Raw genomic sequence first — 13,284 nt, 5'->3', positions numbered from 1 at the left:
AAAAATAGAAATAGACTATAACAGGCATTTGGTTTACTAACTTCTGTATGTGTTTAATTACATAATTTGTATAAATGTATAAACATACACACAATTATATATTTATCACTATTGCATATTATTTGGGGAGGTTATAATATTTCCATAAAATTCTTCCCATTGACCTGGTGAGTTCAACCGAAAGAGGAGGGGTTTAAAAGGGAAGATCTCAAAAGTCATAATTTTACATTTTTAAGGTCAGCATCAATCTGTGTCTTTTAAAAAGTTAAACTAATCACAATATTAAATTTCATTCTTAGAAATTGTCCCATATTTAACAATTTTTGCATTGATCCTCTCTAATCCAGTTCTGATTTCATATTGAAAAAGTGTTTACCACATTTTTTAAAATTCTGATTCTAGAAGTAATAAGTGAAACAGTGTTTCATCCTGTACAGTAAAATGTCCCGACTATAGAGGAGAAAACATAATACTCCAAATCTGTTCTCTTAGTTATAGCAAACGGTATACTCTAAATCTTTGAAGAAATATATATGTGTGTGTGTATACACACACACACACATAGAGTTGACCCTTGAACAACATGAGTTTGAACTGCATGGATTTGAACATTTGGATTGCTTTCAATAGTAAGTACTACACAATCAGGGGTTGTTTGAATCTGTGGATGAGGAACTTTGGATGTGGAGGAACAGCATATATGGAAAGCCGACTATATGTTACACGTGAATTTTCAACTTTGATGAGGCTTGGCACCCTTAACCTCTGTGTTGTTCACGGGTAAACTCTAATTTAGCAAATTGGTATCCATCCTTATATGATTGTTTCAAGAAGTAAATGCTGTGACGAACGTAAAACATTTATCACGTGGTGGCCCCAAATAACCACTCAAACATGTGAACTATAAAATTGTCATAACTTTTGTTACCAAACATATTATTTGGAAAATAAGTATCAATGCATATATCAGTGGGGAAAATGTTCTGAAAACTCTCTGATTAACCTGGAAGCCACATTTTATTTTACAGGGAGTTGCCAATTTGATAACTGGCCACCAATGTGAAGATTGTATTCTCATCCAAAATACATATATTTCTGTGTCTGACTACAAACGGCTACAAATTCTTTGCAGCTTTTCCCATCAAGAGACAGACTCTATTTCCCACTCCTTGAATCTGGGCTGGCATTGCTTCTTGTTTTGATTATGAGAATGCAACAGGAGTGACATTAAGAGAACTCCAACTCTAAGCTTCAAGAGGCTTGCTATGCTTGGAACCCTGAGTGAACCACATGACTGAGACCCAGCTAACCTCCTGGAGGATGAGAGACCACATGGAGGAGAACCAAGGTTCTCATCTGGTCATCCTGGCCAACAGCTTGAAAACTGCCAGACATATGAGGAAATAGGTCCTACATTATCCAGCCACCAGCCAACTCTCCAGACGATAGCACATGCTGAGAGAGCTCAGCAGAGATCAGCCAAGCTAACCCAAACAAGGACATGATCTAGCTGGTCCAGAGAATCATTAGCTAAATAAAAAAGGTTGTCGTTTTCAGGGCCAAAGTCTTGCAAAGCTACTAGATAAGGTTACTTTAGCAGGTCAAGAACTGGGTATTTGACTTAATATTTGCTCTAGGCCCATTTTCCATGTGAAAGCATCTTATACGAGGCTCTTTGAGCCCTCTGGTAAATAGCCTCCTTAAATTTGGGTCAGGCATCTTATGCTGAATTTATTACAGTGAATTCCAAGCACATTTACATCCCAGAAGAAATGGCAGGCAGGTAAAATATCTGGTAAATGTAATTAAGCCTTACCAAGCACCAAGAATGTATAAATGACTTCTCAATAAATAATTACTGAATTCATAACATGGGTCTCACTGAGTTTCTTATTGATATATTGCTGCAAAGCAACATCTATGTTAAAAACCAGGATATGACAATTCTGACAGTATCTTCCAATGTTCTAATTTACTCCCATCTTCTCCATTGACCATTTTGCAATCCTTCTAACTCACCTATTCTCACTCTGACAGCACTTCCTCTGCAGATGTAACTGACACCAAATGATTTCTCATTTTTTTCATCTCCCCAGGCCCACTACAGGCCTTTGTTTTCTAAGCTATTTTATTATCTTTGTACTTATCTACCACTGGGCATATAGTAGGCATCCCATAAACACACCTTAATATTAATGACTTATGGGCAATTTTCATTTGAATGGTGGTCCTGTTATTTCTGAATTATGATGGAGGAGCAGAAAGTTTAGCCCACAGCATAGCTTGGGTCCAGGATTTAGTGAAATGTGTTGCTCTCAATCTTCTTTGGGTTCAACCTTGAGATGCAGCCTCCTGAGGATGTGGTGTGATTGCTACAGTTAACAATACCTCATAATCCCTAACTTCAGGTGCTTTCCTTGTGGGTATTAAAGGAGGGTCCTGGGAATCGTGAAGGAAGTTATGGGAAAGTGTCTGTACAGGCTCACGGAGAAGGGAAAACATCTAGAAAGCAAAAGGAACTTATGTTTCTTAATCACTTATTCTGCGCCAGATACTGTACTAAAAGTATATTATTAAATATAACATGTCTTTGTGGTGGGACTATTTTTGTCATCCCCATTTTATAGAAGAGGAAACTAAGGCCTAGAGTTTAAAAATACTTGCCCAAAGTCCTCCAACTGAGAAGTATAAGACACTGGATTGGATCCAGTAAATTCATTCTATTTTCCAGTCATAATTCTACACCCTCAGCTCTATCTGTTACACACTGTTGCTGTTTGCTGCTGCTTAGAAACACCTTTCTTCTTGTCCACTTCCTTGTACTTCACGTCTCCTGGCTACATCTTACTTGTGGTCCAATCCTCTGTAGGATTTATTGCCTTTGGTGATTCCTCTCCTCCATCCCAACCTCCAATGCTCAGATTCTTGTTCTGTGTTAACATAGTTTAAAGGCTCTTCAGATCTGCCCTCTCTGAATTTACCCTCACTCTTACCTGACTATCCAATCATTTGCCTACAGGTACTTCTCTCCTGCTAGACTTAGTTTCTCTGGAGGACAGAAGCTATGTTTGATCTACATTTATATTTCCAGGGCCCAGCTCATAACATGTTCTAGATGAATGAATATATGAATGAATGAATGTTAATCACTGCCAATGAAAATTTTTAGAGGTTTTCTATTCATGGGTCACTATGCCAGCCCTAGAAATTCAATCAGAAGGTCAAGTTCTTGGCTTACAGGTCAGGTTGGGATTTTTATCTGAGATCTATTATGTCAAAAATATAAAGTCTCAGCAATGAAATGTAATCATACAAGGTTTTCAACATGCTTTGAAGCCATCAATTTTTTTTTAACTTGGCATCATAGAAGTAACGAATAGAAAATGAGTATTTTCAATCTTGCCCAAATGGATTCTTGGTCCATAAAGCTATTGAGGTTGAGTAATAGTCAAGGAAATAAACATTGTTGGAATCTTAGAGGAAGAATCCACTAGAATTGGGGGTGAGGGAATTGTTTGAGTTTTATAATTTCCCACCCCACCTATTTGTAATTCACTGCCTTTGGCCACCTCTGTGGTTAGACTAATGATCAGTTAAACCAGTGTGCCTGATTAAGCCTTCTACGTCTAAAATCAAATAGGTATATTGTCCTGGTGGAGCGCTTGCACATTTTTAAGGGACTTATTCAACGCCTATATTTTATAGATTTAAATAAAATTTGCTTTACTTTTAAAGAAATTTATAGTTTCATATGTAATCAGAAGAATAGCTGTCATATTCATTTGACACTTGGAGTTAATAACAAAAGCCAGGATTAGAACAAGGTCCTCTGAAATCTGAATCTGAAATCTTTTTTTTTTTTTCCTTTTTAGTACTACAGAACTACATGTGTTAAGGGCTAGATCTAAGACCCGGTCTTGCGAGGTGATGAGAAGTAAAACAAAGAGAATTTTTATTAGGGAAATTGCTCCTGATACACAACTGCAGGTTTCATTTCCCTGTACCACTGCCTTAGCACATGACTTCTATTGTGAAAGGAGCACGTGTTATGGGGGCCAGGGGGGAGGGTAGCAAGGCACAGTCAAATGTCTGCAGTTTTTGGATTTGCCCCAGGCCTCAGTGTCCCAACACCATGTCAGTTGACACACAGAGTTTAGTTATCCCAGATCTCTCCTGTGGTTTTAACAGGCTCTATCACTGGTTTTAGAGTCCCATCCCAACCTCTACTCCTTCAGCAGAAGTCAGGTCCATTCATTCCTTTCTCAAATATTTGCTTCTGTTTGCAAACAGTGGAGTCACTTAGACCTTCAAAGATGCTGCTTTCTCTTCCAGCAGCCACCTTGACTGAGATCGCGCTGGCTGAAGTTTCACACCATCCTGGGGTCTGATCTCAGCTCTCCCGACTGTGTGTGTGTCTGTGTGTGTGCGTGCGCGTCTGAATCTGTGCTGTCCCTGTGTGATTACGACAAAAACAGGGATCTAAGACACCAGTTCGCGTTTCAGGGTCTGGACAATCAGCTCTCCCCGCTTCCCCTCGCCGCCAGATTGGCCAGAAAACCGTCCCGCCTCCCGCACCTCCACCGGGAATCTTTACCTGCGCCTCGGGGCCTCGGGGGAGCCGCTGGTAGGAGCCGCTGGCGCTCCACCTCCCCAAGCTGGAAAACATGGTCCGCGCGGGCTCCCGGCGACGGGAAGCGTATAGAGGTCCGCGGCTGTCACCTCTCTTGGCTGGGGATGGTCAATTCGGCGCCTGGAAGGTGGGAGGACGCGAGCACTCGGCCCGGGAGTCAGCTGTCGCCCTACCCTCCACCCGCCCTTCCAGCGAGCGCCCTGGGCGGCGGCGGGGAACGGAGGGAGGAAAGGGCGGGGCGGAGCGGGAAGAAGTGGGACCTTCTGCAGAGGCCAAAGATCTCTGCCTTTGGGGGAATTTGCACTTGACTCGGTAATTCTCAATTTCCAGGGTTGCTCTGTTAGAAAATGTGTCCCTTTATAATAGAAGCAGAAAGCTCTTTCTTCCTTGGGATGACATTTAGGTGTTTGCAAACAGTGTTAACAGCTGTCCCCTACAGAAAATTGTTAAGGACAACAGGTTTCAGTAGAATTTTACAGAGTGAACTAAACTGCAAGGGCTTTAAAATTAGAAACTAATGAAATGCTTCCCTTAGTATTACAAAATAATAACAGTATAGGGAATCTAAATTTTACTTTTCAAATTAATCATAAAGCTATGTAATAAATGGGAAAACTTCGTAGTATAGGATTAGCAAAGAACTAAATGAAATACATGACATAAATGGGGATATGAAAATTAAGAAGAATAGCATTTTGACTTTTAATAAATATTGATGGGACATGAACCTTGTATAAATAAGCATTGGTGTATGCAACAAATCACTTTCCATGAGATGTGTTTAATGGTCTAATGAAATAGTTTGTTTCAGTTCAGTAAGAAGGTGAAATAACAGAAGAGGGAGTAATTTTAAGAATTCTGTATAATGAGGATAAGGCCATGTGATAATTTTACAAGGATGGGTATTGTGTTTGTATTATGATTCAGGACCAAGGAACATTCTGTCTGCTTCTTGAAATTAATGTTAGAGGTAAGTGGAAAGAATTGAGTATATAGGAAAAGAAAAGGCCAGCATCCTTGAGAAAGGCGTTCAAAAGATGTTACTTACCGGGAGTTTTAGCCTGCCCACAGAATGGGTCAAACTGAGGTACCAAAAATGTCTACATGAGGATTAGACCAAACGATAGCTCATGGAATTAAAGTCCTGGGGAATATTTAGAACATTTATTTGGCTTTCTTCCTCCCTTCAGAGGGTATTTGTCTGGCCCCATGCAAAGAGGAAGTTGTAGATTTCAGTTTAAAATAAATGTGTCTGTGAAGAATTGAGGTCGAAGTTCAGGACTTAGAAATTTTGTTTCATGTCTTCCAGAACTTTTCACAAATTCACATACCAATTTGGGGACATCTTTTACTCAGCAGCCTCAGCCTGAGGGGCCCTTTCTCCATCTGCACTTTTAAACTATTCACTCTGTGGATTCTTTGTGGAAAAGGCAAGGTGTTATAGAGATAGTTCCTGCTTTTTTCAGCTATAAGGAAAGAAGGAACTTGAACCTGAACCAGAGGGGGAAGCCAGGAAGAAGAAAAGGCCTGGAAATAGCTCAGGCTCCAAACTCAACATATGTCTACCTTCCTCCGATTGGAATTAATCCCCTCAGGAAAGGGCGGTTCTAGCAACTGGAAACAGACAGATTTTCATGAATACTCAGCTCTTTAAAGAGACCCAGCTCCTTGATTGGTGGGGAAAGAGGAATCCCTAAAGTAATGGAATAGATGAAGTTAGAAAGGCCTATAGGTGTGTTGCAGCTGGAGTGCTGGAGCCCCTACCCAAAGGGATTGAGGGAAACATCTCTGGCAGCCCCACAAAATTACATTTTAATCTCAAGCTTCCGAAAAGGAGATACAAGATAAGACTATGCTAATGAAAAGGAGGGCATGAGTTTTGGGGTGTTTGTTTGTTTTTAAGAAAGAAATTACAGTTTTTATTGCTTCAGTGCTTAGTTAAGGAAAACTCAGTGAACTATTCAGATTTGTCTGAGGAACAGAAAATATTAAATAAAATGACCCTGGCATAAACAAACCTTATCACAAAATTAGCATTCTGATTCACTGAATTCTCATGCTAGCTGAATTGTGAAATAAATATTTCCTTTTGCAGCAAAAAAAACCCCAAAAATCATAGGTAAGGAGTGGAACGTATTTTATGTCACAATATTCAATTTTTTAGGCCGCTGGAAAGATTCCTTAGTAGGGTTCTTACCTTTCCAGGGATTCTGCTCTACTTTACACGTTCTGCAGGCACTGTACCTCACCCTTTCTTGTTGAGGAGAGCCTCATAGATCAGGGTCAGAATCCCTGAGACTGATTAAAAGTAAAGCTGAAAGAAAGAGCTGGCTGTTTCCTATTGTTACCTGGGCATATGGTTGTCACCGTGGCAGAAAGGGGACAATTCTTTTCTTCAAGGTGATTGCAGGTTATATCTTCATGGGAGGTGAGGGATGGAATAGACGTTATTTTCTTTGTTCTTGTTAACCTTGGTATTAAAATTGAATTCACAACTCTTCGGTTCTTGGCATACTATCATCATTTTGTTAAGGACCATTTTTATTTTATTTTGTTTTATTTATATTTCCCCACCTTCCTATCCATTTTCCCCACCATAAGTCAACTGATCTGGAGTAACACATAAGTATCTTTTCAATTCAACTTCTACACATTTATTGAGACACTTCTCTATATTTAAAAACTCTATGGTGCTGTTTCACCTGTTTCAAATATATATACAAATGGTATTTTCCTACAAAGTTATTGCAATACACCTCCCTCCCTCCCCGCATATTTTTTCACTTAACGTTATTTGTAGAGCATCTACCCACGTGAGGCTACTCACACATTGTTCCTGACTGCTGCGTGATGTTTTGTTCTATGCAAATACTGCAATTTCCAGGAACTCAGAATGTGATTGAGCACACAGGCTCCAAGGTAAGACTGCAGATGCAAGTCTGGCACCATCATTTACCAGCAAATCATTAACACCTCAGGGCTCACTTTCCCATTTATAAAATGGAATAGTACTGCCTTCCTCATAGGTTTGTTGTAAGCACTGTGTGATATATTCATGTAATAAGTAAAGCATTTAGAACAGCAAGGGCACATGGTAAATATTGCATAAATTATTATGATGATTATTACTTAGCTAGTCACTTAGTGAACAATATGTAGGCTAACTCCAACTGTTTTCCCTCGTGGTTACTGCTGTAAGGACTCTCTTCAGGACTGATATTACATTTTTCTTAGATCAAGGGCTCTCAATTTTTGGACTCAGGACTTCTTCACATTCTTGAAAATTATTGACTACCCAAGTAACTTTTGTGTGTGTGGAGCAGCTCTACTGATATCTATGTTAGAAATTAAAATTTTAAGTGTAAAAATATTTATTAATTATTTAAAGATAACAATAATAAACCCATTACATGTTTTCGTAAATGCTAAAAATTAAAAACAAAGATTACAGGGTTCTCAGGATATATTCCAAATCCACCACATCACAGAGGAGGTGACCAAGTCAGGAGAAAGTTTGATGACTTTCCCAACATTACAGTCATAAGGAAAACTGAGGAAAAACATCCGATTTCCTTGAATCCAGGATTCTTTTTGTTTCTTTTTTCCACTTTACCCATCTGATACCCTTTCATTTTGCCCCAAGTAGCTACTGATTTGCAAACATAAGAGAGAAGATGCAAAGTCTGCTCATTTTTACACTAACAAAGAGTAGCACAGTTTATTTGTGATTATTTTTGTTACGATCCTAAAGTTGTATCCACATGACTTGGCAAAAAAAGGAATTTCCAAATATTTTCCAAAAAATTTCTTCGGATCTCCACTGCATTTTGCTGAATGCTGTTCTTTACTTAACTAATATATTTCACAAGCATTAATTTAGTATCTCTGTGTGCTAGGCATTCTGGAAGGTGCTAGAAATGTAATGAATCATTCCTGTCCTCATCAAATTATGCACTAGTGGGAGAGACCAAGAAGAAACAAGTACACCAAAAATAAATAAATAAATAACTACAAAATGTACAGTGCAATGAAGAAAATGAACAGGATGCAACATCAGAGAATAATGAATCAAGACAGGCACCTCCTTCCAGACTAGTCTGGTGAAGGCTCACAGGTTATGACATGATAAATACACTGTAGGGAGCCATAAAAATAGCTGGAGGCAAACTATTTCAGGTAAAGGAATACTATGGACGGAAGCCTGAATTCTTCTTTGTGTTTGTTTTTCCATACATTTTAAGATGTAAATTACTTGAAAAATATAATCTTCCCATGACTAGGTGTTGCTATACCTGCAGCAGGACTGTATTCTTTATTTCTCCACCTTCCTTCCCCATCATCATCTGAAGCATTATTTGATTTGTAAGGAGGTAAATATGGGATAAAGTCCACACTTACTGTATTTAAATGAACATTTATTGAGCCTTCTCCCACATATCTGTATGGGATTCTTTCCGGACATTCTGTACATAACGCATTTCAAATAGATTTGAATATTTTTGCTCAAACTCATGTAGGATGCTAGAACCGAGCCCGGGAGGACTTTAAAAACTGAATAATAGCTAATATGTATAGTGCATTTATTACATGTCAAGTATATACTAAGATATTTACATTCAATATCTAATGAAGTCTACAAAACCAAACCCATGCATTTTTGAGAAAACAAATAACTTGTAAAGCATCCTATGGCCGATAAGCCAAGAGTTGACCAGAAGCAGTTTTACCATCAAGGTAGTCAGAAGGAAGGGAAACAGTGCACTCAAAACTCAAGAGCTGTGGTGGTTTATACGTACATTCATATTAACACAGCTAGGGAGGATGGTGTCAAAAGGGGTGGGGTTGTTACCATAGAGGGGGGTTCGAGGAGAAATACATTTTCTCACTGTGTAAACCCTGTCTTTCAAAGGCAGGGCGATGCTTGTGAATTAGGAATACTTTTCTGAATTTTCCATAGTTTAGGTGAATAGTCATTGAGTCATTCATCAGTTATTCATTGATTATCTATTATGGGATAGGTACTGTGCTAGGTGCTGGGTAAAAAAAGGGTGGGGAAGTAAAATCCTGTCTCATAACACTTACAGTCTAGTGTGTCTGGGGGAAGACAATAAATAGATAAATGAGGAAATGTTTTGATGTCAGATGGGAATAAATGCTACTGGGAAGAAGAATGAGGGGAAGAGGAAAAGGAATATGGATGGTGTTGTTGCATACAGTGTTGTTGTATGGTGATCAGCAAAAGACTCCCTGAAAAAGGGTCTTTCAGCAAACACCTGAGTAGAAAGAGGAACAAGGAATGTGGTATTTGGTAATATTCAAGGAAACCTTGACATGAAAACTTGCAAAACAGATGTCGACAGTTTGGAGAAAAGCTGGGACAACTGTGGGGCATTTTTCAGAATATCCACCTCACTATTGTTCTTGATGGCACAGTGGACGATATAGTGCGGACACAGAGGACCAAACAACCCTGATCCAAAGAAAGATTTATTAAAGTTGGATCTGAGTGTGAAGATGTTTTAGAAATATATCAGTTGACTTGGTTTGCTTCTATTTATCTTTTTTATGTAGGCACAATAGCGATACAATAAAACCACTGTCTAAAGTCTAAAGAAGCTCTCTAAAGAAGTATAAAATAACACATCTAATAGATAAGAGAACATTGTTTCATAGTTTCATTGGTAGTTTTATTGTTTGTTGGTTTTGTTTATTTAAAAAGTATCATTTCAAAATAAGGTTAATATCGTTTAAGTACCTAGAAGTAGAAACAATAGAAACGCAGATGTCGAGAACGGAGTTGTGGACATGGGCAGTTGGGGGATGGTGAATAGGGAGATTAGGTTTGACATAAATACACTACCATGTGTAAAATAGATAGCTAGTGGGAACCTGCTGTATAGCACAGGGAGCTCAGCTCGGTGCTCTGTGATGACCTAGATGGGTGAGATGGGGGGCGTGGGAGGGAGGTCCAAGAGGGAGGGGATATATGTATACATATAGCCGATTCACTTCATTGTACAGCAGAAACTAACACAACATTGTAAAACAATTATACTCCAATAAAAAAAAAATCGTGTGTATTTAAAAGCTTGAAAAAGAAGTCACAACAGCTTGTGTACAATTTCTGCCTCTTTCCCTATCCCCTCCTGGTCCAACATACTCCTACTTAGAATCACTATCAATCTTTATCTGTTAAAGAAAAGGTGGTGGTTATGACACAAGAATGTAATCATTATCTTCCCATTAACATTAACAAGATGAATTTATGGGACAAGGGTGAGCTATAGAAGAAAGTTTTATTAATTAGGCTGTAAAAATGGCATATTAATGAACAGAGAGAAATCAGAAAAGCTTTAGATTCTTCAGACTATGGAAGTGATTATCCTTAATCATAGTAAATTCCTACTAAAACATAGACACGGTTTCTCCCCCCCTCCAGTGATTAGTTGGGAATTAATTTAAGGATTAATGAGAAAATTTTATTTTTATTCAAATTTGTAAAAAATGGAGGAGAAAGTGAAAATATATTATTTAATATGTTAAATTTATCCCTTTTTAATGAGCTGAAACAATCTAATTAAATCTCACATTAATTTGAATTTAAATGTCAATATACTTATGTATATTTGGAAATAATAATTATATTATGAATATATTAAGCAAATTACCTAAATGTATTATCTCCCAATTTTATGACTTGAACATAAAAAATATTTTTTAAAAAAGCAAAGAAAAAAAATCACCAAAACTCCATATCCCCATGATGGTCACCCTATGTGTGATTTTCTGTGTAAGCACCATTATTGTAGTTAAGTGCATTTTACCAGGATTACATTTATGTTCTTCCTTTTGCTACAATGATTTCCTTTTGCTACATTATCTACATAATTATCACTTTAAAAAAATCAACCTACTATTCTATTGTGCTAATGCAGCAAATTTAATTAATGAAGTAATGTCGATTCTTCAAATTTTAGATTATTATCAAATTTTTACTGTCACAGAGGACCTAGTCATAAACCTCTTTGTGCAGAAAGTGTTTTTATCCACTTCTTTTTATTACTTCCTTGAAACAAATTACCAAGAATCATTAGTTCAGAAGGTTTAAAATTTTTATTGGCTCTTGGTAACTTTTGGCAACATTATGTAAAAGTATACTACTAACATTGTTTCCAAGTCATATTTATTTCTAAATTGATTTATTTATTTCATCAATTCTGCAACTCTCCTCTAGTTCTATGGATAATAATGATTGTAATGGTGTAAACACCACTAACAATGATAAATTTATCTAGTTCAAAACATGCCAGGCACTATTCTAAGCACTTAATATAGAATTGTAATGGAAAATTATAGATTTTGTATTTAAATATACTTGCATTTGATTACTTACTCTTTCACTAATTAGCACAGTGACCTTGGGTAAGTTACTTAACCTCTTTGAGATAAGCTTTCCCAGTCATACTATGCAAATAGTATTAAAAATCTTGCAGGATGTTTGAGAGGATTGGTTTTCTTAAGACTTGAATTTTTTTTTTTATTTAACCCTTTAATCTGACTGGAATTTATTTCTGAACATGTTAAAATTTGTGTAACTTTTTTTCTAAATTGTTAATTTTTCATAACATTGCTTATTAAATATTATTCCTTTGCCAATATTTAGTGATATGTACTCCCTTATATTTAAATTGTCATATACAATTGTATGTTTATGAACTTTCTATTCTTTTTCACTGATATATTTTCATGCCAACACAATAATACTTTAGTGATTATTGCATCCAAATATGTTTCATTCTTTAGCAGGCTATACTTTGCTTGCTAAACTCACGTTTTTTGTTGTTCCATTTTTTCAAAGCACTATTTCATGGTTTTGAAAATTTATTTTTACCAGAAAATTTTAGAATTATTTTCTTGAGTTTCAAAATAAGTGTATGGGGTGGGTTTTGTTAAATGCATTCATTAACTTCAGGAGTACCGATATCCTTTCAATATAATCAAATTGTTAAGGCTTTGTGGATAGTTGCTCAATGTAAACAGGTGCAGCAGTCTCTGTAAATGAGACCGTTGGGGAGAGAGGGGCCCTCTAGTGCTGCTATTAAAATCAGTCGGCTTTAATAAATGTTTTCACTAGAACAAAACCCATGTGTGATTGTATCTACAGAATTAACTGAAATATATTAAATCGGGTACCTTTTTGAAATATACAGGATATGCATTCTAAACTATTCCAGTTAAGTATAAAATTTGCAATCATATTTTAATTATCAAGAGTATAAATATTGGTATATTGAACCAGAATGTGGCATTCATAAAAAAGCATGAGGAAATTAATTCTGACTAATGAATTAAATCCTGATTTAACTGAAATCCGTTTCAATTTAATTACATATGCCCTCAGTGTCATGCTATTTAAATGGAAGATAATAACACGGCATTTTATAAAGTTGATTTGCATGAAATATTTAAATAAGAAAAAGGACAAACGTATCTTAAATGAATGGCCCAAGTTATACAGTACAATTTTAATATTTTAGACAGCTGTTCACAAAATTTAAATTTGTTAAATAATAGTAATGATAATATTATTAGCATTCATTTAGTGCTTCCTACATGGCAGGCATGTTCTAAGTGCTTTCTTTGTATTCATGTTA

General features: G+C 36.9%; 1 protein-coding gene across 2 annotated transcripts in view; it reads right to left on the bottom strand.

Moving 5' to 3' along the window:
- LOC105747738 (ATP-binding cassette sub-family C member 2-like) overlaps positions 1-5,141 on the bottom strand; it is a 78,089-nt gene extending 72,948 nt beyond the window's left edge. The window contains exon 1 of one of the 2 annotated variants that reach the window (XM_049710551.1): positions 4,595-5,141. In XM_049710551.1, coding sequence (XP_049566508.1) covers positions 4,595-4,666 — 72 coding nt within the window. In that variant the 5' untranslated portion in view covers positions 4,667-5,141. The remainder of the gene's footprint in view (positions 1-4,594) is intronic. The other variant, XM_033406873.2, reaches the window with a different exon arrangement.
- Between the last annotated feature and the right edge of the window lie 8,143 nt (positions 5,142-13,284).

The sequence above is a fragment of the Orcinus orca genome, chromosome 5, assembly GCF_937001465.1.
Source record: "Orcinus orca chromosome 5, mOrcOrc1.1, whole genome shotgun sequence".
NCBI classification, from domain to species: domain Eukaryota; kingdom Metazoa; phylum Chordata; class Mammalia; order Artiodactyla; family Delphinidae; genus Orcinus; species Orcinus orca.
The sequence above is the reverse complement of the archived record's forward strand: the minus strand, read 5'-3'. Positions and strand labels throughout refer to the sequence as shown.